The 27,791-nt window shown below is 41.4% G+C and overlaps 3 protein-coding genes across 5 annotated transcripts in view; 2 read left to right on the top strand and 1 right to left on the bottom strand.

The window, feature by feature from the left end:
- Nucleotides 1–13,297, bottom strand: part of LOC136674237 (mitochondrial uncoupling protein 2-like) — a 24,704-nt gene extending 11,407 nt beyond the window's left edge. Inside the window, exon 1 of the mRNA XM_066650132.1 lies at nucleotides 13,227–13,297. The gene's annotated coding sequence lies outside the window, so the exon portion shown is untranslated. The remainder of the gene's footprint in view (nucleotides 1–13,226) is intronic.
- rsf1b.1 (remodeling and spacing factor 1b, tandem duplicate 1) lies at nucleotides 3,963–20,221 on the top strand. 2 transcript variants are annotated; one of them, XM_066650131.1, is made up of 16 exons: nucleotides 3,963–4,163; nucleotides 5,799–5,890; nucleotides 6,093–6,185; nucleotides 6,545–6,750; nucleotides 7,016–7,167; nucleotides 7,548–10,036; nucleotides 10,200–10,475; nucleotides 11,764–11,868; nucleotides 11,959–12,038; nucleotides 12,191–12,245; nucleotides 12,376–12,491; nucleotides 13,079–13,146; nucleotides 13,305–13,515; nucleotides 13,663–13,898; nucleotides 14,212–14,391; nucleotides 15,698–20,221. In XM_066650131.1, the coding sequence occupies exons 1-16, from the start codon at nucleotides 4,010–4,012 to the stop codon at nucleotides 16,276–16,278; spliced, it is 5,094 nt and encodes a 1,697-aa protein (XP_066506228.1). In that variant the 5' UTR covers nucleotides 3,963–4,009; the 3' UTR covers nucleotides 16,279–20,221. The 2 variants fall into 2 exon arrangements, with proteins under 2 accessions (XP_066506228.1, XP_066506227.1); XM_066650130.1 differs by having other exon boundaries at nucleotides 10,197–10,475; nucleotides 15,698–20,220.
- A 589-nt stretch (nucleotides 20,222–20,810) lies between these two features.
- On the top strand, nucleotides 20,811–25,339 carry LOC136674744 (methylosome subunit pICln-like). 2 transcript variants are annotated; one of them, XM_066650926.1, is made up of 7 exons: nucleotides 20,813–21,139; nucleotides 21,673–21,809; nucleotides 22,722–22,862; nucleotides 23,889–23,993; nucleotides 24,099–24,272; nucleotides 24,547–24,616; nucleotides 25,039–25,339. In XM_066650926.1, coding segments are annotated over exons 1-7 (747 nt in total). In that variant the 5' UTR covers nucleotides 20,813–21,020; the 3' UTR covers nucleotides 25,040–25,339. The 2 variants fall into 2 exon arrangements, with proteins under 2 accessions (XP_066507022.1, XP_066507023.1); XM_066650925.1 differs by lacking the exon at nucleotides 25,039–25,339 and having other exon boundaries at nucleotides 20,811–21,139; nucleotides 24,547–24,620.
- Nucleotides 25,340–27,791: the final 2,452 nt, after the last annotated feature.

A 27,791-nucleotide genomic window follows, 5' to 3' on the forward strand; every position in this document is an offset into this window, starting at 1 on the left:
TGGGAACAGCTAACCCACTAAGGGCTGCTAGTTCCTGGTATTGGAAGAATAAAGGGCTCAGTTTTGGATGCACGAGGGGGCAAACGCTGACAGTGAAAAGGGGAGGGAATAGTCGTGCTGAGCTGGAGGAATGGAGGGCTCTTAGTTTCTCATTTAGAAGGTGTTGGCTGGGTTTTGTGGTGGAGAAGTATGCTGATTAATTCGTCTCGGAGCATAAGTGTATAAGAGCAACTTCAATAAATGTTCCACTGCTTCATAGCCCAATGCTGAGGGTCTTTTTACCCAGCTCATGTACAGCTGCCCCTCTGAAACCCTTTATATTAGTTCTTAAAACTGACAGTCGTGACGTATATGTATTGGCCCTGTTGTGATTGGAGGGAGGGCTGATTTCTCTGAGTGAGCTTTGACTCAGCAGAAAGAGAGATACTGCTGCTGCAGCTCTTTTTAAAGCCCCAGAGTTCATTTACAGAGCAGATCTTCTTATCAAAGCAGAATATGCCTTTAACCAAGTTTACACTCCTCGTTCTGAAAAATAAATAAATAAATTCAGTACTGAGGAAGAGTGTGAGTGTTACTTTAATATCTGTATCACAATGTCTTATCATATATTGTTACTTGTTTATGTCATTTCCAGCCAAAGGAAACCTATGGGTCAAATAAAAAAAAAGGCATTATACATTTTGGGGGCTTGCTCTAACGGTTAGGGGACCAGGCTTGGTACTGGAAGGTTGCCGGTTTAATCCATGGCTCGAGTGCCCTTGAGCAAGGCACTTAACCCCCAAAAATTCCCTGTGTGTGTGTTCACAGCTCCTAGTGCACTAGAGTGTGTTCACTGCCACAGATGGGTTCAGTAGACACGTTTCATTGTACTTGGTACAGTGACACATAAGTGCACATTATTCATTCATTCATTCATTCATTATCTGTAACCACTTATTCAGGGTCGCGGTGGGTCCAGAGCCTACCTGGAATCATTGGGCGCAAGGCGTTAATACACCCTGGAGGGGGCGCCAGTCCTTCACAGGGCAACACACACTCACACATTCACTCACACACACTTTTGAGTCGCCAATCCACCTACCAACGTATGTTTTTGGACTGTGGGAGGAAACCGGAGCACCCGGAGGAAACCCACGCAGACAGGGAGAACACACCACACTTCTCACAGACAGTCACCTGGAGGATACCCACGCAGACACAGAGAGAACACACCACACTCCTCACAGACAGTAACCCAGAGGATACCCACGCAGACACAGGGAGAACACACCACACTCCTCACAGACAGTCACCCAGAGGATACCTACGCGGACACAGGGAGAACACACCACACTCCTCACAGACAGTCACCCAGAGGAAACCCACGAAGACACAGGGAGAACACACCACACTCCTCACAGACAGTCACCCGGAGGAAACCCACGCAGACACAGGGAGAACACACCACACTCCTCACAGACAGTCACCCGGAGCGGGACTCAAACCCACAACCTCCAGGCCCCTGGAGCTGTGTGACTGCAACACTACCTGCTGCGCCACCATGCCGCCCTAAGTGCACATTATTATAAATCATAATTTGGGGATAAAGTGTACTTTTAAACAAGAACACCATCATTGGAAGCTGAGAGACAGCTGACCCACTCCTAACATGTCAGCTCCACACACTAACCTTAGCTGTTTTTTAAAGTTTGGCTGATAGATAGTGTAAGAATCTCAGCTGATTTGAATCAGTATACAGTGATGCAAGTGTGACCATTTTTGTAGACATTATGTTTAAGAAGAATCCTGTACTGTCAGATGACTGTGCGACTCGATAAACCTGTAGATCAGATGTCTAGGGGATCTTCACAACATGTCCTTCACTAAGAAATGTACTTTATAATTGAGTTGGCAAAAACACATTATTCCACTGCCTACTCAAGCTTTTAACAAGGATCGTAGTTCCTGCTTCTTTAAGTACTGTTTTGGCAGTATGCTCCGCTTTCTCTAATGTGTTATGCAGACCTAGATTCACTGCCAGGGCAACTTTACACTCCACCCAGAGGAAAATATAATTTGCTTTGATGGCTCAGGAGATAAAATGATGATTCCCTTAGGAGAAATAGTGTCAGACAAATAGGAATCTTGGATGAAAAAATCTTGAGTTTATTTAGAGATTCTCGTCTTTAGCTCAGCTTTTCAGGAAATCCCTTTCTTGATACTTTCTTGATACTAAAGGACATCCACATTGTCAAGGTCCTTCAGCTGTTTGTGTGCCATTGTACAGACCTAGCCCTCAAAACTCTAAGAGGTATTTAAATACCTAGTTACTAAATCGTTACAAGCAGCAAGCCGAGTTGAAGTAAATAAAGCTAACACATGAAGAGCATAAGAACAGGGCGTATGCTACACTCTAGCCACAGGGTTCAGTTCCTGTCATATTGGTATTAAGCACACTGGTAAGGTCATGCTTCTATATTTTTTAAGCATTTCTAAATATAGCTTGCTCTGATAAAGCACTGACTAAGTTAAAGGGCCCATACTGTAGAAGAATAATGAATTTTCATTTTATTGCAATAGCATACTGATGATTTAGGCTATGTGAAGATTCACATACAGTAAAGTCCCCCATTCAAATCTGGAAATCCTGATGTGAATACATTGCCTCTGTGACATCACAATACCAACACACTGTTACTTGTATCTGCTAATTCAATATTTTCAAAATTAATATATATATATTGTGTTTACATTTCCATCCCTGTAAAACACTGTATTGCCTAACAAGTACGCATCAGCACTTTCAGACTTCATATCTTGAATACAGAACTAACATTTTTGTTATTAACGGCAGTGTACCACATGCGGATGGACAGTGGCAGGGCTGAGTGATACTGCCCCCTGGTGGACTTGGAGGATGTAAACTGTTAATCCATTATGTAGGAGGAAAAGTTTATCCTGCACTGACATTAATTGGGCTGGTATTTATTTCTCATCTCATCGCGGTTGGTATTTATTTAAATAAATATCAATGGAAAAATAATCTCCATTTGTTTAATCAGAAAAGAATCCTAATTATCCATGATTTGTTGATTTCATTGTCATTTAGGTTCAGATTTTGGTAGTGGGTAATGGAAACCTTATGGCTTCTTAAGTCCTAACCAATAGGACATTGCACTTTGTTGAATCTACAAAGACATCATAGAAGAAGACAAAAATGTATGGTCATTGTACGACATTTGGTTTTAACCAAAAGCCATAAAGATATGTTTAAATTCAACCAACCAGCTGGTTATTTTAAACAGACATATCCACATTTTCAGGACATTTTGTCTTTTGGTTTTCTTAAGTGACAAAATTTCAAGTATTTCTCCAAAGATAGGGGCTCTCTGAGGGAAAGGATGTTCACAATTAGCCTGAAAATTTCAGTCTAGGTCAAGCCTGTCCAATGGGAAAAGAGCTGGTGAACATTTCTAAAGGACAATTCTCAATGTTGTGCTTATCTTTGCTTGCTAAACTGATAAATTCCATTTGTGCATAAATCACCAGGATTATAAATCTGTTGGTGAAATCATCAAGGAACATCAGTTTTTGAGTTGGATGGATGTATAAAACGGTGAATACTGGTGAGCAGGTGCAAAATCTAAAGCATTTAATATCCAAAAACATATTCCAACAAGCAAATATGAATGAATAAATACAGTCAATATGTGATTAAGGGGAACTGGAAAGTCACTGATTTGAAAGTTTACCAAATTATAGAATGGCCCTTTGGCGAAATATTGACGTAAATATGGATCAATTCAACCTTTATCAATCTCTGGGGGGTTATCAGCAGCTACAAATATGGATATATCCATAATATATGTTTATAATCCATATTTTTTTTAGAAGAAATATGAACATTAATGTGTATATCAGGCTCGTTTGTTTACATTAGCGTTGATTAACGCCGGGGAAAGCTTGTGGGCCTCGCAGGCGCTGTGCATTGTGGGAGTCATTGGTCCTCCTCCTCCCGTTCACTGTAGAAATGTCTGCCTCGGCGGCAGCGGCGGCGTTTTCCCCCGGATTGTGTCCCAATTTCGCCGTTATCTGCTCGTTTTTAGAGCGCTACGGGCCTCTCCTGGATCTGCCGGAGCTTACATTCCCACAGCTGGAGCGATATCTGGAGGATACGGGCACAGGTTTGACTTCTTTCGCGCTCACCGTTGTGTTATTGTGCCCATTCGCCCAGCTCCTGATTCGAATTCCCCGTTCCACCTTAAATGTAGTAGCAGTTACATTCTGGCGCCCGCGATGCCAGAATGTATCTGCTACTACGTTTAAGGTGGAACAGAGAATTCGAGTAGGAAGCCTAACTTCTAAGCTTCGCACGTTTATTGTGTATTTCAGAATCGATACAGATGCACAGGTGATGCGTTTCTCATGCATTTTGACGCTTTATGGTATTTTTGTCGATTAATATTTACATCGTTTTAAGATGGAACGACGAACAAGACACCAACTTCAAACCTCGCATGTTATTGTGTGCTTCTGCACGTTTTAAAATCGACACAAATGCTCATGAACTATCATCCGTAGGCTTCAGAAAAGACCAGAACTCGAAGTCGCCTGCGCTTTTCGACGCTTTCTGGCTTGCTGTATGTCCTGGATTCGTCGTCTCTCGGTGCATTTGCACAGGGTTGGATTTAACGTTATTCTCGTGGCTGTCTTTATCTGCTTTGCACTTAATTTCTTGACGAGAAAAAAAGATGAAAAAAACAGCTAGTTTTCGTTATGAGACTCAGAGAAGGCTCACGGGCGGCACTTAACCTCGGAAACAGGGTTTTAAAGCAAACAGTGCGTCACAGAACAGAAAGGAGCTCTGTTTATTTGCAGTTGAATAATAATAATTTTGGCAGTGGAGTGGGTCGCTAACAGCGGCGCGCAAGCGCAGTGCGGTGTGTTGGGCGCTTTTGTAGCTCAGCCGCCAGGACAGTGCTGTTAAAGGGGCACTCCTCCAAGTTTTAAAAAATTCCCAAATTCACGCTATATTTCTGCAACTTTTAGTCGCTGAGCAGTCAAGAACAATCTTATGTCAAGTGGTAGATGATTGTAGCCATGCCTGGTGTGTTTTTAAACGTCTACGATATAGTCATTTCTATACTGTGCATTTTAATATTCATTTATAACAGTGATAATTGTCTGAAGTCTTTAAAAGGTTAGTATCAAAATGATCAGAACAATGATGTGTGAGTCACTGCAGCTTTGTCAGATATTTTCTTGCGGTTTATGGAGGTAGATTAACATTTGACAGATGTTTAAATTTGGAAATATTCATTCATCAATATTTAATGACATATTTATTGTACTGTGTAAAGGTTTTATTTATGTGGGATATTTGTAAATATTTTTTTTATATTCAAATCTCAATGTTGGGATTTTCTTTAACTATGTTTTTGCTAAGATTCCATTGCTATTTAAAGGGGTATAATTGCATTGCCATGTTGTTGTATTATGTCATAATGTTATCATTATATCAGTGGTCTTAATATGACAGCAGTAACTTTTTATTGCAATTATTTCTGGGACAATGTATCAACCACAAACAAACAAAAAAATGATTGTGACAGGCCTAGATATCAGACTGGATTTAATATAGGCTGATATTAAGGGTTTCCCTGTATTTGTGGTATTGTTAAATATAAATGTGGTATTGTATCCTCTCTGAATTTGGGCCTCAGCCTAGTTTTCCACAGTTGTAGTACATTTATAGTGGCTTTAATTGTGGTTCTGTAGTCATTCTGTTTTAATACTCCTGCATCTCTTTTCCAATGCAGTACCTAAGTTGTTGGTAGACCTCCACGTGAAGTTACTGAGGAAAATAGGCAAGTCTGTTTCTGCAGATAGGTGGGAGAAGTACCTAGTGAAGGTAAACATGATCTTATTACCTTTCAGTTAAAAAATAATGGTGTTTTCTCTTCTGAATAAATGCCTAGATGTGAATCTAAGAATAAACTTCTTATAGGATGTTCAGTTACAGTTACACACAATAGGAATAGATCTAACAGTACGGCATATAATTTAATAGAATAAAAACATACATATATCACATTATTGTATTATGAACATAGATATGTCAGGAGTTCAACACAACCTGGGCATGGGAGCTGGAGAAGAAGGGCTATCGGGAGTTGACAGTGGAGTGCAAAACGGGAATTCTCAAGGTGAGAATGATTACAGTTAGTCGTGGGGTTTTTAATAGTGTCTGTGATAATAACATCCATAATTTAATGAACAGTTGTGGATTTTGTCACACACATGTTGCTTTATGTAGTGCTTAACAACCCTTACATTTGTAGCTTTATTTAAGAATGACATTTATATATACAATTCAAATTAAAGCTCACTTGAATACTACATTATCATCATCATCAGGAGAATAATAAACAAACAGTTTGAAGTGCAGAGCTGCAGAATTCCTTGTGGATGTAGATTAAATTGATTAAAAAATGAGTATGTAAATAGAAAAAAAGCATATGACAGTTACCAACAGCATTTTCTTCTTTTTCTTTGTGTTTTCTAGTATTTATGCGAATGCCAGTTTGATGACAACGTCAAGTTCAAGACCGCCATCAATGATGAAGACCCCGATAAAATGCGCCTGCAGCCCATTGGCAGGGACAAAGATGGCCTCATGTACTGGTTCCAGCTCGACCAGGAACACAACGTGAGGGTCTATGTGGAGGAGCAGGATGATCTAGATGGTTCATCATGGAAATGCATTGTTAAGTAAGTGTTGTTGTAAACTTCAATCATAGGAGTAAGTGTAATTGTTTAATCTGTAAAAACAGGAACGTTGTGAATACTTGTGATTATTTTAAAATCATTTTCTAAGGGTGTTGTTAATATCTCAGATAAAGCAACAGCTTGTCTCGAGCTGTTATGTTCAGTGTTGGTCCACTGAGTATTACTGAGTAATTTGTGGAAGGCTCCTGTGAGTTCCCTATCATTATATAAAAGAATAAGGCTGTAATTACTCATATTGTTCATGCAGAAATAGAGACGATTTGGCTCAGATCCTCGGGTTACTGAAGACCCATATCGATCCCGCACTGTTAGTCAAGAAAGACCAGGAGGAAGGGTCTTCCACTAACAGCCCAAGCCCAGAAGATGAAGAGAACAAGAAGAAAGATGAAGATGACGATGGTATTGTAAACTGATTCAATGGCTTTCACCTAAACACCATCATTTATGTATCAAACTGCTAGTTTTGTATCAGGTAGCAGCACTGGGGTGCTACAGTTTCATACTTTAAATCCAGCCCAGGGTTTTTCATTCTATATTAGGTAATTGATGTGTAATTTTTCCTAATGCGTTGGCTATAATGATATTAGCTAATTATGGCTGGTCATCTCAATTATGGTGATGCATTCTGGGGCAAAACCTTGCTGCCTGCATTAAAAAGTCTAACGCATTCCACCTGTGAAATGAAAATCGGGCTGCACACAGATTTGTTGAACTGTTTAAATGACATTGTTTATATGACAATGATATACATGAGTCACCATTATATTTGTGTCTGTTAGGAGAGGCTACGAAAGGAAATGATTTGGCTGAAGAGGAGTCAAAAGACACATGTACTGAAAAAGAGAAAGCAGAAACGGTGTCACAAAAGGATACTCTGAAGCTAGAAAGTGCAGAAGGAAATGACATATTGAAAGATAACAAAGACATTAAAGAGGAGGTCAAGAGTCGGTCTGACAAGCCAAAAGGAGCTGATGGAACCCAAGCAATTAAACAGGAACGCATGGACAAAGATGAAGTGCAAAAAACCTCATCAGAACCACAGGCAGAAAAAAGTTGTCATCCACTGCCTTCAGAAGAGTCACAGAAAAAGTCATCAGTGGAAGTACAGAGAGCAATTAAAATCGACCAACAGGCTAAAATCCCTTTAAAAAAGAGGGAGATGAAACTGAGTGAAGATTTTGAGTCCAGTTGTGGAGGCAGTGGGAGCAGCATCATTGTGCGTAACCTGGCTGTTACCACGGTAAAAGAAGAACATGGGGTAAATGGAGATAAACTGAATGGGGACGTCTCCCCTGCCACTGAGATGGACAGCGAAAAGCAGAAAACCTCAGAGAAGCAAAAAGAAAAAATGCAAACTCTTTCTGAGGATCAACAAGCAAATAAACAAGAAGTAAACAATCAGCTTATTCACAAAAAAACAGAGAAAGGTGACAAAGAAGAACAACAGAAAGAAGAGGCTGTGAAGGCAGGTGAGACCCAAACTCCTGTGGCAGAGCTCATGGAAGTTGACAAACCTGAGGAATCTAACATTCAGAAGGAAAGTACTGTCAAAATGGCGGACCAAGAAACCCCAGCAAAGCAAGAATCCTCTTCTCCATCAACTGAAAAGGGGTCTGAGTCTGAAAAGTTGCCAACAGATATGGACACATCTGACGAATCCTCTCATAAAGGTGTTGAGGCAGAGCCTCCAAAACCTGCGTCCAAGACAAAACCAGATGAATCTTGTGCCATGGAGACTACAAACCAATCAGAATCTGAAAGGGAAAAGCCCGTTGTATTAAAGGAGAGTCTGTCAAGTTCTAAGGAACAAAAGGAAAACAATAAAGACCAAGAAATGAAAGATCCTCCTGACCCCAAAAAGGAAGCAAGTGCTCCAGTGCTGGAAGAGGAAAACAATATGCCTAATGAGGTGATTAAATCACCTGCTCCCAAGGAGACTCTGACATCTACATCTTTGGAAAAGGCCCAAGCTTCTACAAGAGAAGTGGGTTCTACTCCTGAAGAGAGTGAAAAATCCAAAATCTGTAATGAGCCGGAGAAAGAGCTTTCTCTCCAGGAGAAAAGTGAGCCCTCTGCTTGTGAAGAAACCAAAACAGACCCTAATGCTGCTGAAAGCACTGCTAAAGGCTCTGCTTCAGTGGAGGATCCGAAAGAATCGGAGTCAGATTCTCATAGAGAGACTGAGAAAAAGCAGATACCTGAAGGGGATAAACTCCCAGCCGTTAAAGAAAATGAAAAAGTTAATGCTTTGACTGAAGAGCAAAGGATAATCCCTGAAAAAGCAGATGTTTCTGAGGAGAAGGAGAAGCCACCTTCCCAGAAAGAAAAATCCACATCTGAATCATCTGACAATACAAAAGTTGGTGATGAGAAAAAGGAGTCTATACCAAGTAAAACTTTGAAATCAGATACGGATGAGGTAACACACAAGACTCTTCCATCAGAAACAGATAAAGACTCCAAAGAAACACGTACAGAAGATACTGGGAAAGAATCATCAGCACAAGAAGTTCAGAAAGAGGCAGCGTGCGCTTCCTCACCTAAAGAATCTAAAATGGAGTCTTGTGAAGAAGGAAGTAAGACTGAACAAATGGATGCTACTTCAGAGGATGCCAAGATTAGTGAAGTATCCCCAGATATTGAGGATAGAGGAGAGAAAACTGGACAAGATCCTTCTGAAGTCACATCAGTGGACTGTGCCGAGTCTCGGACAGAAGGTTGCGAGAAGCAGGATGAGCCGGAAACGTCTGATAAAGACAAGTCTACAGAGAAACGCAAAGTTTCTACAGATGAATCCAAACCAGATGGTAGTTCAAAAGAAGGAAAGAAAGAAGAGAAAATTGTTTCTGAAAAGACCAGCACTACTAATGATGTTCCAGAAGAAGAAAAGTCAGAGCAGAATCAAAAGGAGGATAAGAATAATGTAAAGGCAAATAAAGAAGATGGAGAGGATGGCAAGGTACAGCAGCAGGGAATACGTCTGAAAATCAAGGTCCCGGTCTACAGGAGAAAAGCTGAGCTCCAGCGAGAAGAGGGCAAGGGAGAATCCGAGTCGGAGGCTGGTGAAGGAAGGTGCCTGAGGAGGTCACCGAGGATCTGCAGACCAACCGTCAAACTAGTGGAGACCCACGACCGCAAAGTGGAGAAGAAACAGAGCACACCCTTGACGGAGAAAGACAAGGATGAGAGCGAAGAGGAAGAGGAAAATGTCGTACAAAAGAAACCAAGGGAGAAGAAGGTGGACCCAGTAGGCCAGACGAAACCAAAGGTATGTCTACGACTACAATAAGGCTTCTGGTAGAAGTGGGTCAGATCGAAACAGACTGCCCGAATTTGTAGTTTGTTATTGAGGTCATCAACATTTTATCTTAAAACAGTCACTGCTGAGTCTCTGTTAGACACGAATGCCTCTTTTTTAACTACTATAGCAGGGGAGAAGGCGAAGAAGGATGTGCTGGTCCAGCACTCGAACACGGCGTAAAAAGAAAGGGTCAGAAGACGATGAGGATGAGGACGAGAGTTCAAGCGAGGAAGAGGAAATTGAGGAAGATGACAGCGATGAGGATTACAAGGTGCAGACCAGAAAGAGGAGGAGGAACTGCAACAGGGTGAAGAACGGCTCTGATGACTCTACCTCGTGTTCAGAAGAGGAGGTGGTGAACGATGACCCCTGCAAACACTGTGGCCTGCCCAACCATCCTGAGTTGGTGAGTTTCATTTGAATATTAATTCATGAAATATTAGGTGCATTACACACAAGCATTTCTTACTGTGCGTAGTTTTCTTATTTTCTACCCATATACCTTTAATTTTCAGTACAACAGATTCAAAATATGGCTGCCTTTTTGTGGGGGACCCGCTCCATGGAGCATACATTTTTCATAAACATTTCAAAGCATTTTAAAGGCTAAGCACCACTTAATGGACCTCCATGAATATTTCACATTATTTTAGTTACTGACAGATATAAGTATGAATTAAAATGAAAATAGCAGCTTAATTTGCTTTAAAACTGACAATTTTATTAAATTGATGGAAAAACCCGAGCTCGCTACGGAAATTCTTGAACGCGACTGACTGTTATGACAGTATCTAGCTAAATTACCACCATTACTCATGACAATAGCCTAGCAATAAGCTAAACTCAAATGTAGAGGTACCGTTATTCTTGTAAATGTGATCGAAGTCGAACTCGAATTCATCCGACACTATAAACCTCCGTAATGCAGCTACGTAGCCGAGTATAATCTGAGCCACCGAGTTTAGCGAGTCAAGCTAACGTTAACTAACACCAACTAAAACAGGCGAAGTGAGTGTCCTTACCCTGTTTACCTCCATGTTACAGAGGCTCTTGAACACCTTTCGTTGGTGTCCTTACATGCCCATATTGTTGGAAAAGCGCCAGTGAAATGAGCTACAGATAACGGAGTGAGCGGATGGTCCTTTCCAAAGTGCCCGTTTAAAGTGGACAAATTTAGTCCATTTTCTGGATATTTTGGGATCTTTGGGCCATTTGTGCACAGATGTCCCACTGTACATTGAATGATTGCAGCCAAAAACAACACACTTTTTCCTCATTTTGCATTAAATTAAGTGCAGCTTCTAGAGTTGTTGTCCACCATCTACGTCACAGGCAAGACGCCTATTAGAGTTTCCCAACACCGTTGTGGGGGGGGGACGACCAACGGTCTTTTAAACCTTATTCCTTGAATTAGTAAGAAATAACATGTTTTCTGACTATCAATAAACACAAGTTAGGAACTCAAACTCCACTGGATTTATTTGTTTGACACTTTCATAGAGCTGGTGCTTAGCCTTTGATTCCTCATTTTCCTGTGCTGCAGTAAACATGTAAAAACTATAGGTTTGTTACTAGTTGGTGGTATATTTTTATATTACTTCTTGGTATTGGAAAACGTATTTTCATATATAATTTGACCTAGGGTGTCCTTTTTGGATGTAAATTTTCTAATGCCACATGTGCTACCCTTCCAGATTCTGCTGTGTGACTCGTGTGACAGTGGTTATCACACAGCTTGTCTCCGTCCTCCACTTATGATCATCCCAGATGGAGAATGGTTCTGTCCACCTTGCCAGCATGTACGTAATACATTAGATTTGTGCCATTTCTAAACTGTAATGTGACTGTTCCCTGGGGTTTTGTGACTGATTGTTATGGTCTTCTTTCAGAAACTGCTCTGTGACAAGCTGGAAGAACAGTTAGTGAATCTAGACGCAGTGCTAAAAAAGAAGGAACGTGCTGAGAGAAGGTATAAAGTCTGGTATTAGCACCAGAGGCTAATACCAAACCACACCTATTTATGATATAGTCAGTTTGTTTGCATAGAATAGTGTTTGAAGCTGAGATATTTGTTCTGTAATGATTTTAACTAACTTTTAGATTTTCTTCTACATTCCTCAGGAAAGAGCGTCTGGTTTATGTTGGGATCAGCGTTGAAAATATAATCACACCTTCTGTAAGCACTGAATATTAATTCTCCTTATATATATATGTATATATGTGCGTGTGTGTGTATATTTTTTTTAAATAGCAAACTTATCCCTAAACCTGAATTTATTTATTTATTTTATTTAATTTAATGAAAGGCTGAAGTTGAAGAAGAAAAAGTAGAGGAGGATGTGATCAAAGAGAAGAAAGAGGTTAAGAAAGCGAAGAGCTGGGGTCGAAGATCAACAAGAGCACGGAAATGTATAAGCTACAGGTAAGTTTCAATCCATGAAGTTGGGTTATAAATCAAATTTTAACTTGGTTCATTTTGAATTATGTCAGATACCTTGGCTGAAATGTGGTGAATTTTACTAGCAGTTCTTCAACCAATAATGCTACTGCTTTGGTTGCGTTCACCCCAGCAGAGGCAAGACAAGGTTTTATGGCGAGCATAGGCTTTCTCAGAGACATGTGGCCTAATCTCCAAAAGAAGGTGGCAAACTGCCCAGATCTGTTACATCAGCTGATACCTGTATCACTTAGCACTCTGAGCAGAGAGGAGGAGCTGTCCTGTTTACCCAGAGAGCAAGGGAAATTGTGCATCCCCTGGGATTGTACCAGTGATTTCATGATAAAGAGGGGGGGGGGTATTTAAAAATAAAAATTCCCAACTTTTGTTTGTAACATGTGACAGAGAGACTGTGATACAGTCTGAGGCTGTATGGTTATGGTCTGTGATTTTACTGTTGAAGGTGAGTTGGCAGTCTTTCTGACTGCTATGATCCAACAACCGTTCCTAATCACACTGGTTATATGTGAAGATCGTTAAAGTTTATATTTTTTTTTCCCTGTTTTCATTAGGTTTGATGAGTTCGATGAAGCTATCGATGAAGCAATTGAAGAAGATATAAAAGAAGCAGAAGGAGGAGGTGAAGGACATTGTTCGAAAGTTTCCTGTCTTGTCTTTGGTGTTTATTTGTATATTTATTTTTTTCAAAATAACACTCACCTGAAGCCTCACGGTTTTCTAGCTTCACACCGGGGGCCGTGGGAGATGATTTGTTAATTTATATGTCTCTGCCTGCAGGAGCTGGTCGAGGGAAGGACATGGCCAACATCACTGGGCACAGGGGAAAAGACATGTCCGCCATCTTACAGGAAGAAGGAAAGGAGAATGGACGGCCTCAGCGTCCCAGCGCTGGTCAGCGGAGGAAAAAACGGCGACGCCTCAACGACCTGGACAGTGACAGCACTGTGGAGGAAGAGGAGAGTGAGGAAGAGTTCCGCCTCAGTGACAGGTAAAAGCACATAAACAGGGTTTGTCAGTGGTGAAGGACAGGGCTGAAACATGTGTAATCAAGCTGAATAGAATTAGAGTCCAGGTCTTGGGATTTGTTTCAAAAATGTCTCCCACTGAAATGTTTTGTCTAAATCCCACTCTGCAGCAGTGAGGAGGAAGAGTTTGTAGCGTCTGATAACGAGGGGGAGAGCGACGCAGAGGTCAACTCCTTAAACGACAGTGATTTTGGCAGCGATGGTTGTGGTCCCGTCAAGCGCTTCTCTTCCAAACGGACACCGTCGAGGCGGCGAAACATGCGACGTCATCCACGACGCAGACGCAGAGGATGCTCTGACGATGAGGAGCTTGAGGAAACGGATGAGGAGGAGGAGGAAGAAATGGGTAAGGATACAGAATGGGAGAATCCTTGTGTCCTAGCAGAAAACACGACCAACTTCCATGACTAAACATGGAGGTGTGTAAAAATATCCTATCAGATATGTTTTGTTTATTCTTCACTCCACCCTCCCTCAAAAAAATGAAATGGAAGAATGGGTTATGAGTTACATTTATTGTATTTGTTTTTTTTTCTTTTCCTGCCACAGAAAAAAAGAGTATCTTTTACTTAATGTTTGCTTTGACTCGAAGTAAATAACCGGTGCCGCTTGAATTTTGCCAAATACTTTATTTGCTGATTTTATATTTGTATTTATAGAGACAGAAGGCTCCAGTGAGTTCAGTGACAGTGATCTGGACATGCGCAGACGCCGCTCTCATCGCAGTCGAAAGCAGCAGGTCAACTACAGAGAAACCTCAGACTCGGACGGCTCTCAGGTCAGCACCAACAGGGACAAGCAGAAGACCCGCAGACGTCTAACCAGCTCTGAAAGCGACGGTCAGTGTCATCTGCTCTCTGCCTATAGATACATGCTGTTTTGGCATCAATATTATTATTATCATCATTATCTGTAACCGCTTATCCAGCGGTGGGTCCAGAGACTACCTGGAATCATTGGGCGCAAGGAGGGAATACACCCATTCACTCACACACTCGCCTACGGGCACTTTTGAGTCGCCAATCCACCTACCAACGTGGGAGCCGGAGGACCCGGAGGAAACCCACGCAGACACAGGGAGAACACACAACACTCCTCACAGACAGTCACCCGGAGGAAACCCACACAGACACAGGGAGAACACACTACACTCCTCACAGATGGTCACCCGGAGGAAACCCACACAGACACAGAGAGAACACACCACACTCCTCACAGACAGTCACCCGGAGGAAACCCACGCAGACACAGAGAGAACACACCAACTCCTCACAGACAGTCACCCGGAGCGGGAATCGAACCCACAACCTCCAGGTCCCTGGAGCTGTGTGACTGCGACACCTACCTGCTGCGCCACCGTGCCTTATTATTATTATTATTCATCAGAAAAAAATATTTTACTCATTTTGACATTTATATTTTTAACTGTAAACCTTCTTCTGTGTTTATTCTCTCTACAACACTGTACAACACAAGCTTGTCTAAAAAAGCCATATTTAAAGATTCAAACAAGCTTTTAACTAAACATTCGAAGGTGAACTACATCTAAGACACCTTCCACACAGATCTGGATATTTATTCTAAAACCTTTTGTCTGTGTTTTAGACTCGCATCCACTTGGAAATGGTGTTTTAGGTGAGGTGAGGTTTTTAAAAACACTGTCCTAGGTGGATATGTTTGAAAATGCTGTTGTCTATTTTCTCGTGTGTACGAGCTCCTCAGTCCCTAAAAAGTGAATTGCGTAAGTCATAAAATTTATTTGCATAAAAGCAGATAGCACTGGATTTAATTTTCCCACAAATAAATATAAATGATGTTGCATTAGAAATACATAGTGCACTATTAATTAAGATAATTAATTACTAGATTCAGTAATTTCATGCCTTGGGTAGTGCACTACATAAGGATTTTGAAGTGGTTTGGGATTAACACCCCGGTTTCTCTCGTGCTTCGTGTTGTTCCCTCTTTAGGAGGCACTATGACCCCTACTGGACTGGCGCGATAATACAACCGTTTTCATATTCGTCTGAAAATGTTTCTTAAAAATATCCTTAGAATCGAATACTTTTCTCGACCCTTACTCGTATTTTACTGCAAACGTAATAACTGTTTTTTTTTTTTGTTTTTTTTTTGTTCTTGCTGCAGCATCATTCCAGTCTGAGTCTGAGGAGGAGGGTCGGGAGAGTAAGAAGCGGAAGGCTGACTCCTCTGAAGAGGAATCTCGCAAACGGCGCCAGCGTCTGTCCCTGAAGCGCAGGAGAGAGTCTGAGGACGACGAGGATGAGGACTCGGATGAATCAGACGAAGAAGACCGGCCAATTCGCAAGAGGGTGAACCGCATCGATTCTGATGACAGTGAGGAGGAAGAGGAGGAAGAGGAGGAGGAGAAGGAGAAGGAAGAGAAAGAGAAAGAAAAAGAGGAGAAGGCAAAAAAGGGCACAGAGAAGGAGTCGGAGGATGTCCTGGGGAAGGGGGTTAGCTCTATAGACTACAATCTTGGGGAGATTCCTCCCACTAATGGACAGAGCCCTATTAAAGGTCTGGAGGGATTAATCCCAAGACCTGCTGCTCTTGTGGGTCTGAAAAACAGCAGTACCACGCCACCTGTGGCCCTGGCTGCCAATGGCCTGGTCCCCCAGGAGATGGCGCCACAGGACGAAGACGAGGATGACCTCTTAGGGGTCACAGACCTTGTAGACTATGTCTGCAACAGTGAACAGTTGTAAGACAATGAAAATTTATTTTTATTTCTTCCGCTTTTATGGTTAAGTCTTCTGTTTCTCCACCGACTGCACCCCATCCAGCACTCCTCTTTTGTTTCTACTTATTGTTTTATGTTCTCGCGTCATTGCCATGTTACCTACCTTATCCTACGGACATTTTGAGGTGAACCAGCTCTCTGTGTTCTCTTTGGGTGCCAACAAAAAAGGACTGAGGATAATTCTGGGGAAGCAGTCTTCAGTTTCGCCCAGATACTTCTACTCAAAGTGGCCCGAGCTTCAGTGTTGACAGTCATCAACTCGGCAGAGGCGGTGGGAACTGGCTTCTTGTCAGGAGAGCAGCACCTGAACAAAAGATGTAAATAAATTCACCAAACCAAGGTGTAGTTGGTAGGAGATGTCATTTAAGAGACTCCCTAAGATGTTTTTATTTTTAAATTTTTGTGAGTGGAAATAAGAGACAGCCTCTGGTAAAAACATAGAAGTAACCTCCCCACCTCTCTTTTACACTAATCGTGTAGCCATTCCTTCTCTACAAATCAGAAACCTCAAGAAATTCATTGTGGCATATTGTCCTAATTTGTTGAATTGGAAGATCCATGGATTGTTCTCCACATTTTGTTCTTTTTGCTGGAAAATTGGAGAATGTAATAAGGAAAGTTGCAAAGGTACAGAGGGTCAGAAATGCATTCCAGCCAATGTCTGGACATGGTTACCTGCTTTTCTAATTATTATTATTATTATTATTATTATTATTACTGTTATTATTACTCTTTCAGGTTTGTAGTAATGCTCAAAGTGAGTTTCCCCCGGTTCATTCTCTTAAATTGTGATTAACACTGATTAGGTTTGAAACTCCTAGTTGCATTTGCTCGAAGACTACGTCTGTATTTTTTTATGAAAACATAAGCTGGGTTTTGTTAAACTATTTATTCTTTATATTGTCATTTTTAACTAAATGCAACTCAATCATTCACATACTTTGTGTTTAGAGGACGGCTGAGAGATTTGGAGGAAATACGCAGCTGAGATTTTGTTTTCTTTCCTATTTTTCCCCCTAAATTTATCTACGAGGGTTTCATTTTTCCAAAAACATGAGATTATTTGATTTTTAAGATTTAAGGCTTGAACCAGTCAGACCACTAGATCACCAACGTTGTGCTAGTACGGCTATTCCCCAAATTAATGATTTTAATAATGGTGAATAAAGATAAAACTGTAAGCTCTTGTGATTTTGAAAAATTGCACTCTTTTAAAATTGTGATTGAAACATTGAAGACTGAATTCTTGGAGTTACAAAGTAGAAAATATGAAAACAATTCTTAAGGGGAATTCAGAGATTGTTGGAAATGGGTCTTGTGTAGAAACACTTTAAGGAGCTTTTTTTTTTTCCCTAAAATGAATTGTTAAATATCTAAATGCACCTCTTTATTTTATAGTCTAATTTGGACTGTTTCATCCAGTCAAACGTAGTAACGTAAACAAACAAGTGTCCAGAAACAAACATTATTACCGCGGCAGCTCTTGAGTGCATCAAAGGCCAAAATCAAACAGGTGTCGTTGGTGATGTTGGTGTGTGAAAGTTAGATTTTCAGTCTTGAGTTTCTTGTTAACGAGCACATCACACAATAGTGGGTTTGAATGATTTATTATTATTATTTTTTTTAATAGTAGTTCACTGAAGATGGTGAAGGTGTCACAGTTGTATTATGAGTCATTTCATCTCAGTTTAATATAAATGTTTAATTAAAGGGAATTTTCAATATATTTTTTTTTCTTCACAAGACCCATAACACCACCCCTTTTTAAAGGTTTTTTCTATTTTCCTGCATTATAATATATATATATATATATATATATATATATATATATATTGACATTATAACCTGTATTTGTTTTCTCTATACACAGACTATTACTATTTTCCTTTAATATCTGAGAAATATATTTTTCTTGTTAGCGAAATATAACATGTCCAACAATCCTACTGTTATGATCCTTTGCCAGGGTGTAATCCCCCCCCTTGCTGTGGTATTAAACATGTCTAACACTATGTTGACTACCTTGCAATTAAAGCCTTCCTTGTTTTCAGCACAGAACACATGATTCTGTCGATGTTATCAATAAAGGACTATTTTTTTTTGTTGTTAGCATATTTCCAGCAGTTGTGGGATGATGATGATGAAATGGGAGTTGATGGCTACTTGGGAGGGAAGAAACAAATAAGGAATTTATCTTTGTGTGTACTATATCTGTAGTTTTGCTGTAACATAGTTAGAAGCATTTTTAAAATCAGTCAAACTATATATATTTAGCAGTCCTTTATGATTGCAACTGTTTATAATTTTTTTTTTTTTTTTTTGGGGGGGCAGTATGTTGTGATACTCTCACAACTTTTGTACAATCCTTAAGTGTCTAAAGTGAGTCATGGCATGTTTGTTCTGTCTGATTTTTTTTGTTGAGGTTGGATACATTTGGTGGGGATGTGCGCCACAAAGATGGAAGCTCTATTAAAGAATTCCTCCCATTGTTCAGACCTGCTGCATAAATTAATGGTTAAAATGTAAATGAAGTTAGAGGTGTGCAATTTCAAAATGATTAAATGAACTGTTTAAAATGATACTTCAGATTCTTTGCGGAGGTGATAGGAACCGTTTTAACATTATATTTTATTATATAGCCATTTATCATCCAAAATCTCCTGTGAACATTTTAAGTACGTTGTCATTGTCCAATGAAAAAACATGTATCGGCCAAAATAGTAACTTTACAGAAGCAGGAAACCTTAACCTTAATTGGAAGTCAGTGTAAAAAGATTTTTAATTTTAGAGCGTTTCTAGTGGACAGTTGCTGTGTTTGAATGATGTAGTAAACTCAAAATATCAATTACATGGTTTTAATTGGACAGAGACGATAAGTAATACTTATAATGGTACAATGCATTGTGTGTGACTCCTAATTGTACATTTTTGGGCGAAATGTAATTTTAAAACTATTGTAAATGAATGCCATTTGTAACGGTTGTAGGGGAACTCTTCAGATGTCTAGATCCTTTTACTGTCGCCCTGAAAAACTCAACGTTTCAGTTAAACATTTCACATTAACCTCTCAGTTATTTATTTACATCTTAACCATTTCATATTCATGAAGAAATGTTGAGACCTCAGTGGGGCTCCCCTTTAAGGCGTATTGAGTCAGCTTCCTAATCCACAAATCCTGTGGCAAATACCTCTGGTGAGGAGTTTTTCCAGCCCCTTTTGTTTGCATTTTCCACCAGTGGTTTGGTGTGTTTCACTGCTTGCTGAACATTGTATATATGTAATCTGTTCCTGGAGGGAATTAGGATCTGGAGCTTTACCAGCTGGGCTCTGTGGGATGATGGGATTGTGACGGCATCGATTTGAGAGTTTTTGTAAAATGTGTTGTAAAATAATGTCTGCTTGGCATGCACATCTCTCCTAATCAAATTTGTATTTTTGTTTCTAAATGATAGTGATTAACATCGAAATTTCACATGGCCGCTGAGGAAGGACACAGCCTCTATCCTTGGTTTGTGGCCTCCGGACAGTATTTGGATACTAATAAAGTATAAAGCCCTGTCTTTTCAGTTCAATCTAAAATCCCCCTGTAATTCCCATTACAACTTAAGACCAGATTGTCTTTCCCAAGGTTAAAATGATGTGATCTGAACTTAGTCACGATCCAATCTTGGAAATTCAGAAGTTAGTGCCAATAAATTGTGTAGTGGATTGGGTTTGTATTGGGACGCGTGCAGATGGAGTCTGGTCTGGGCATTAGCTTCTAGAAATGTTTTCTGTCTTTGTTCTTTTTTTGTTAACTGTATTGTAATTTCTTTCATATAAATACAATCTTGTACATTTTGTCATAATAAAAGGGTATTGCACCTATATCTGTGACTGGTTATAATACACTCAGATTACCTGACACTGGGAGCTACCAATTACAGGAGTCTGGAGAAAGACCACCCGTAGTGTAGGTTCAGGTCTAGACATACCGTTATTATTAGAGCTGCATTAACTATTCAGTGATAACTTGGCTCCGCAGGCTCTTCTTTTCTCCTTTTCCTACCTCACAATGTGTGTGGCCATTTTGTTTTGTTGTAAAGCAGCTTTGGGGTTGTAAATAAAATTATGACTTATTATTATTGCAGTGGATGGTGGGGGATTTTTAAACTCTATATTGAACAGTTAGAAATTTTAAATAGACACAGGAATCTTTGTCATTATGAGAAATATCATACTCACTATGATTTACCAAATGAAGATCTGCATATTCTCCAATTAGCAATAACATTTATAACGTCTCATTTCTACAACGTCTTTATCTCCATATGTGCACTTATACATTTACAGACACACTTTATATATATATATATATATATATATATATAGATAGATAGATAGATAGATAGATAGATATAGATAGCATTAGCATGTTGCTAACTTGAAGTAAAAACAGAACTGACTTCTGTTGGAAACAGCTCAGTTCAGTAATTTATTGAATTCTCCGCCCTCAGAAGCCTACCCTTTCATTCTCTCTCTCTCTCTCACACACACACGTTACTAGCCTCACAGAGGAGAAACATCCTCCTCAGTTTCTGATTCCCCCATTAAGCAAATTTTAAACCCTTTAAAAATAGCAATTTAAACGCGGCGAGGTTTGCGTTTAGAGAAAAGCCCGCAACCTGACAGGCTTTTTAACGATATACTGTAGGAATTTTAGGGAAAATGGTGGTTCTCCAAACCGTGTCGCCTCCAAACGAAGGAGTGAGACACGAGCAGGCCGAAACCACCGCGGTTCTGGACGGAAAAGGGCTCGGTTCGGGAACTCTCTTTGTGGCGGAGTCGTGAGTATGACCAACGCTTTCTGTGCGTTTCGGTGGGCTTTACACGGGCTTAAAGGGAAACTCTGTATTAATTTAATCTTTTCCACGTAAACTAATCTTTCAGATGTAAGCAAAGACACGTGGACAGTTTTCTTGTGAACTGTTAATGTTCCTGAGAAATGTACCAAATCTGAATGGCTCACAGTAGCAGTGATAGGAACCAGACATCTCAGACCTGTTAAAGCTGCCACAGTTGTCTAAGACTAAAGTGTGAGGTACTTTTTTTGACAACCTCTGTTGTGAGGCAGTCTATTTGACCAGTTATTAACACTAAGACACATGTATGTCTAATAGGGGGTATTTCGCAGCAGGATATCTCAGTTGAGCTAGATAATTTAAGTATTAAACGAGAGCTGACCCATATTCTTCAGCCGGACTGAGGTTATCTGGTGAATCCTGCTTTGTGAAGTATCACGATTCCCACCACCGAGCCCTGATTACTATCACAAATACAAGTCTACGTTTCTCTACAAACTGTTTTGTCTTGTTTCCAGTCGTGTGTCATGGTTTGATGGGTCCGGAGTGGGATTTTCTTTGGAATATCCGTCCATCAGCCTCCACGCCATCTCCCGAGACCTCAGCACATACCCTGAGGAGCACCTGTATGTGATGGTCAATTCTAAGCAGAAAGGTATTAGTACTGTTTTCACCTGGAATAAGACTTCCTGTAGCTAATCACCACCGATTTTTACTCTACGGTTCTACTGTTAAATCATTTTGACGTTAATAAATTGAAGTTTATTATGTTTACAATTTAAGGTCCAAACACTTGGTGACAGTTATATCAGTGATTTATTTATTTATTTTTAATTCTGAATAGTTGTGGCAATCCCTCGTTAATTTTGAAATAATTTTCTAGTGTCTAGCTGCTAGAAGAAATGCATTTCCCCTGGACTCCAGCCGAAACGCATACCCAGGTTTGGTGTGTGTGGTACTGCTGAACATAGCTTTCCTTTTCCATGCTTCACCCTTTAATCTGACAGATTTAGTTGAAGATTTAGGCCTTTCCTGTGTTCTATTAGACAAAGCCAGCTGTCGTGTGGGAAAACACTGTTTTGTGCCCAGATGCTTGTCTTGCCGCTCTTTAGGGACCACCATTAAAAAAAAAAAGACTGGCCTTTCTTAAGTAGGCAGTGCTTTGGCAACAGAGCGCTTGGCTGCGTTTATACACACCTCAAAGGCCAGCTTTTTTTTTTCATTTTAAAGTTCCTGAGAAATCTAGTGTTTAAAGTTTTTCCCCTGTGAAAAGAAGTTTATGTATTGGTTGGTAATAACTAGCTTTATGTGTCATTATTAAAAAGTACATTTCAGTAAGAACGCTTCATTTAGCCACTGTCAGAACAAAGCTTTCAACTGGGGACATAAACTGGGTCACAATGGAGGTTTTTGAGGATACAAGATTTAAGGGTTGGTTTAGGATAAGTCTGTGGCAGTCTGTGTCCAGCTCCTTGAGCGCTAGAACATGTGATCCATCTCAAAACATGGTTAATTCAGTCAAAATTGCAGCGGTGGATCAATGTGACATGGTCTGTTTCATTCTAAGGAGATTCTAAAGATGATGAGCAGAAGGGCAAGGATGAAGATGACAGCAGCGATGATGATGATGACGACGACGACGACGATGATGATGACTCCATAAGCCTCGTCACAGAGATTCGTTTTGTACCGAATGATAAAGGCTCATGTGAGTGATATGTGTAATATGTAACTGAAAGAGAAAGCAATGTTTAATATTGTCCGGTTACATGAGATCCAGATCACTGTACACTTTGCCACGCTGCATCATCCTGTTTACAGTGTGTTTCAGCCTAGCGTAATTGTGCTGTGTCTGGTTGTTGTTGAGATATGGATCTGTTGGGAATAGCTCAGGCTTCACTTGCATTTGTGGATGCAGTACATGCTGTACTTATTGACGAGACTTAATCAGAGTGTTTCTGAATGAATGCATACGTCAGAGGTTTTCAGTGTAGTGACATCTGAGAGATGGAAGGTCATGAGCATTCAGGTGGCATTTTCAGTCTTGCTATTGCCATAGCCACACTCCTCACAGGCAGTCACCCGGAGGAAACCCACACAGACACGGAGAACACACCACACTCCTCACAGACAGTCAACCGGAGGAAACCCACGCAGACACAGGGAGAACACACCACACTCCTCACAGACAGTCACCCGGAGGAAACCCACGCAGACACAGGGAGAACACACCACACTCCTCACAGACAGTCACCCGGAGGAAACCCACGCAGACACAGGGAGAACACACCACACTCCTCACAGACAGTCACCCGGAGGAAACCCACGCAGACACAGGGAGAACACACCACACTCCTCACAGACAGTCACCCGGAGGAAACCCACGCAGACACAGGGAGAACACACCACACTCCTCACAGACAGTCACCCGGAGGAAACCCACGCAGACACAGGGAGAACACACCACACTCCTCACAGACAGTCACCCGGAGGAAACCCATGCAGACAAAGGGAGGTCATTGCAAGAATATTCTGACACGAGGCCCATTGTACTTAAACTGCTGGTACATACACTGATGCATTATGACAGGATTTGGCCCATCCTTGCTCCTAAAGTGCTAGGCCTTTTCTGGAAACAATAACATCCCTGCTTTCTGCTTTTATTTCCTTGTCACCTACTGTTCCAACTTTCTTGAAACTGAGTTTTGTGCCGTCCTTTGTGTCTACATTGCAGTGGAGACGATGTTTACAGCCATGTCTGAGTGTCAAGCTCTCCACCCTGACCCTGAGGACTCGGACTCTGATTTCGACGGGGATGAGTATGACGTGGAGGAGGCAGGTAAGGCTTTGAAGGATGAGCTTCGAGACATTTATCTTCTTGTTACATATGGAGCGAACGGTGTGAATTTGGCAGATCTTGCGGTCACATTTCTCGTGTCCACAGAGCAAGGCCAGATCGATCTGCCCACGTATTACTCCTTTGAAGAGGGCATGTCCCAGCTGACGGTGGAGGGTCAGGCCACGCTGGAGCGGCCGGAGGGGAAACTGCCTCAGACCACAGCCCCGCAGCGCTGTATGGCAGGAGTCAGGACCGAGGACACAGCAGCTTCTATGAATGGTAAATCTCTACCACTGTCAGCACTTATAAAACCCTTATTTTGAAAACGATACATTTCAAAATAAGCCGAACAGTCGGACATTTTGAGATGTCTCTGGATTCTTTGGCTTTACTTGCGCTGTTCATTGGTTTTATTTGGAAACTGGAGATTAGACAAAGGTTTGATTATTTATTTATTTATTTATTTTGAATGACAGAGCTAAAATGAAAATGATTTTTTTCATGTAAAATATTCCTTTCATTCATAAACTATGTGAATGTTCTCCCTTCACAGATGAGTTGAAAACAAATTTAGAGGCTCTTGGTGTCTCTGGACAGTTTGATGATGCTGATGTTGACCACTGGTAAGCATTCGTGAAACGTTAATGGCGGTGGGGTGTGGAAATTTTGCATAAAATAATTTATAGCATGTTTTATTCATGTATTTATTTTTTAAAACGTTGGCCTCCCTCCAAACATTGTATTTCTCCATTTATTTATAAACCCAACCTCAACCTCAACCTCCTCTCCTCTATCGATCTGGGTGGTTAGCATTCTCCTGCAAGCGTGTTGAGCTGTTCATTGTTGTCACCACTTTGAACAGCTGCAGTATGTACTAGCCTTGATCCAACCAGTTTGATAGGGTGAGGGTGATGTGACTGGAGGTACGACCCGGTACAACAACCTGCAAGTACACTCCCAATGAGCATGCTATCAGTGATGACACAGCCGTCTCTATGCGATCGGTACCTAATCAGACTGTGGGGAATCTGTCTCTCTTTTGCAGATGGAACAGAGAGCCTTTTGTTTTCTTTCGCCAGAAGCACTTGAAAAGGAGCTGGACCGGGGCAGTGAGGGACATGCTGGATCGGAACGGAAGCCAAAGCACTGGGAACAAATGTCACAAGACTAAACTATTGCACACTTGATGGCTAACACCCCCCGTGGCCCCCTGTTGGAAGTGATGAGACTGTCATGTTGTGATTTATATGTTTAACTTTTCTATTGACCTTTTGTACTGACCAAGGACAGTTTGTACTAATATGTGCGTTTTGATAATGTAATAAATAAAAATATATACCTTCAGTTTGTATATATCCTGTGCTGTTTGGAGGTTTTTCTCTTTGTGAAGAAAGTTGCTGGTGCCAGTGTCACACAGAGAAGTGTCCTAGTTTTTAGCCACTCCGCTGTTGGTGCTGAGCCGGTGGTCACAGGCTGTTGGGCCCTCTTCCGGACGGCTGAACCCCAACAACCCCCTCCCCCAAACAAAGTAGCCAACGCTGGGAAAGAAACAGGGCTTTGTGTCCTAATGCTTATTGTGTACATTGTGGGGATCTGTCAGTTCTTTTGTTTTGGGACATGGGATAGAGGCACAGATTAATGTTGTTTTTCCACAAACTAATATAAGCTGTAATCTAAAACCTGGCTCCTATTGAATTTGTGTCTGAGTAGATCAATAGTGCGGTCATCTCCACTGGGCACCTACACATAAATTACACAAAACACTGGACAGGTCTTCAGTTCTTTTCCAGGCAAAATAACCATTAAGTTTAAAAGGTTCTGAGAAAACCAGAAGCTAAATTTCTTATTCTTAATATGGCCTTCTTGACAGCTCCAAATCCTTGGGGGCAGCTATGGCCTTAAGATAAGAGAAGCAAGCTTGAGGCCAGAGGTTTGCTGGTTCAATGCCATGACAGACAGAAAAAATGACTTCACACTGAAGTGTCCTAGCTTTTAATCCGTATTTGAATCGCACTCTACATGCACTTTCTTCTTCTTCTTAATAATAACATACTACCATTAAGCACCATATATTCCTGGATTTAATTTCCTAAGAAATGTTTTATTAATGAAGCAATAATTGGTGCTTAATGGAGGTTGGACTGGGAATTAAACAAATGAAAAGTGGCCTATGACTTTAGCTCTATACTGTATTTGAACTCAACTCCTCTCCCTGTTCCTACAGCATGGGCGCCTTGGCCACAGAGTGAAACATTTCTGTTTAATAGCTTAATATCATAAATATTTACAAATACTTTCTTCAGTTGAATGCTTTGGTGGACTTAAAATTGTGAAGTCCAGGGGTGGGGATAGTCTGTGGTGATTTTCCACTGCACAATTTAAAGGATAAAATCTTGAACCACTCATGTCAGCCTGCCCAGGAAACCCAGCTCCACTTTCTGCCGAGATGTTGAGAGTAATTATAGGGTGAAACTGCTGTGAGCTGTGGCTGGAATACTTCTCTCTCCACAGCTGACAAATCCATTCTTATTCCTTTGTACCGTTCTGCGTCTGGTTTGGCTTAAACCAGACATGTCTACCACCAGAAAGTAGCAGATCCAATTGCTTTGTAGTCCCTGAATGGACCAGTTGACCCTCCATACAATGGGATGAATCCACAGTCTGGGATGGAGATGCTGAAAATAAGTTTATCTTGAATCTCAGTTTTACATTGTGAAGAAGACTCACTGGAGAAGATGGCTGATGGCTCCTTGTAGAGTTGTGTTGATGATACAGTTGTGCACTCTGTCACAGTGTGTCAGTCCACGCCCAAAGCTGAGCTTCAGACAGGGGAGCTGAGGAGCCTGGGGTGGAGTTTGTCCGACTTTTGGGCATGGAAGTTAAACCCCCCGTTACTCAGGGGAAAGCAGCCATGGAAGAGAGGGAGGTGATGGGCTGGAAGTGGGATGCAATTTATTTATTTATTTTAGTGAGAGAGGGAGTGGGGTTCATTCATTCATTCATTCATTATCTGTAACCCTTATCCAGTTCAGGGTCGCGGTGGGTCCAGAGCCTACCTGGAATCATTGGGCGCAAGGCGGGAACACACCCTGGAGGGGGCGCCAGTCCTTCAGAGGGCAACACACATTCACTCACACCTACGGACACTTTTGAGTTGCCAATCCACCTACCAACGTGTGTTTTTGGACTGTGGGAGGAAACCCGAGCACCCGGAGGAAACCCACGCAGACACAGGGAGAACACACCACACTCCTCACAGACAGTCACCCGGAGCGGGAATCGAACCCACAACCTCCAGGTCCCTGGAGCTGTGTGACTGCAGGACGGGGGGGGAGGTTAACATTCCATAATCTGAGTGTATGTCTGTCTATATTTGCATTTAGGCTAAAATGGATAGCAGGCGGCACGGTGATGCAGCAGGTAGTGTCGCAGTCACACAGCTCCAGGGGCCTGGAGGTTGTGGGTTCGTTTCCCGCTCTGGGTGACTGTCTGTGAGGAGTGTGGTGTGTTCTCCCTGTGTCTGCGTGGGTTTCCTCCGGGTGACTGTCTGTGAGGTGTGTGGTGTGTTCTCTCTGTGTCTGCGTGGGTTTCCTCCGGGTGACTGTCTGTGAGGAGCGTGGTGTGTTCTCCCTGTGTCTGCGTGGGTTTCCTCCAGGTGACTGTCTGTGAGGAGTGTGGTGTGTTCCCCCTGTGTCTGCGTGGGTTTCCTCCAGGTGACTGTCTGTGAGGAGTGTGGTGTGTTCTCTCTATGTCTGCGTGGGTTTCCTCCAGGTGACTGTCTGTGAGGAGTTGATGTGT

Source organism: Hoplias malabaricus, chromosome 18 (assembly GCF_029633855.1).
Source record: "Hoplias malabaricus isolate fHopMal1 chromosome 18, fHopMal1.hap1, whole genome shotgun sequence".
Taxonomy (NCBI): domain Eukaryota; kingdom Metazoa; phylum Chordata; class Actinopteri; order Characiformes; family Erythrinidae; genus Hoplias; species Hoplias malabaricus.

Coding starts and splice junctions, on each gene's coding strand:
- rsf1b.1 (XM_066650130.1), top strand. CDS start 4,010: ATGTCTGCCTCGGCGGCAGCGGCGGCGTTTTCCCCCGGATTGTGTCCC. Junction 10,037..10,196: donor TAGGCCAGACGAAACCAAAG/GTATGTCTACGA, acceptor TAACTACTATAG/CAGGGGAGAAGGCGAAGAAG. Junction 13,516..13,662: donor GAGTTCCGCCTCAGTGACAG/GTAAAAGCACAT, acceptor CCCACTCTGCAG/CAGTGAGGAGGAAGAGTTTG.
- LOC136674744 (XM_066650925.1), top strand. CDS start 21,021: ATGGTGGTTCTCCAAACCGTGTCGCCTCCAAACGAAGGAGTGAGACAC. Junction 21,810..22,721: donor GGTCAATTCTAAGCAGAAAG/GTATTAGTACTG, acceptor TTTCATTCTAAG/GAGATTCTAAAGATGATGAG. Junction 22,863..23,888: donor ACCGAATGATAAAGGCTCAT/GTGAGTGATATG, acceptor TCTACATTGCAG/TGGAGACGATGTTTACAGCC.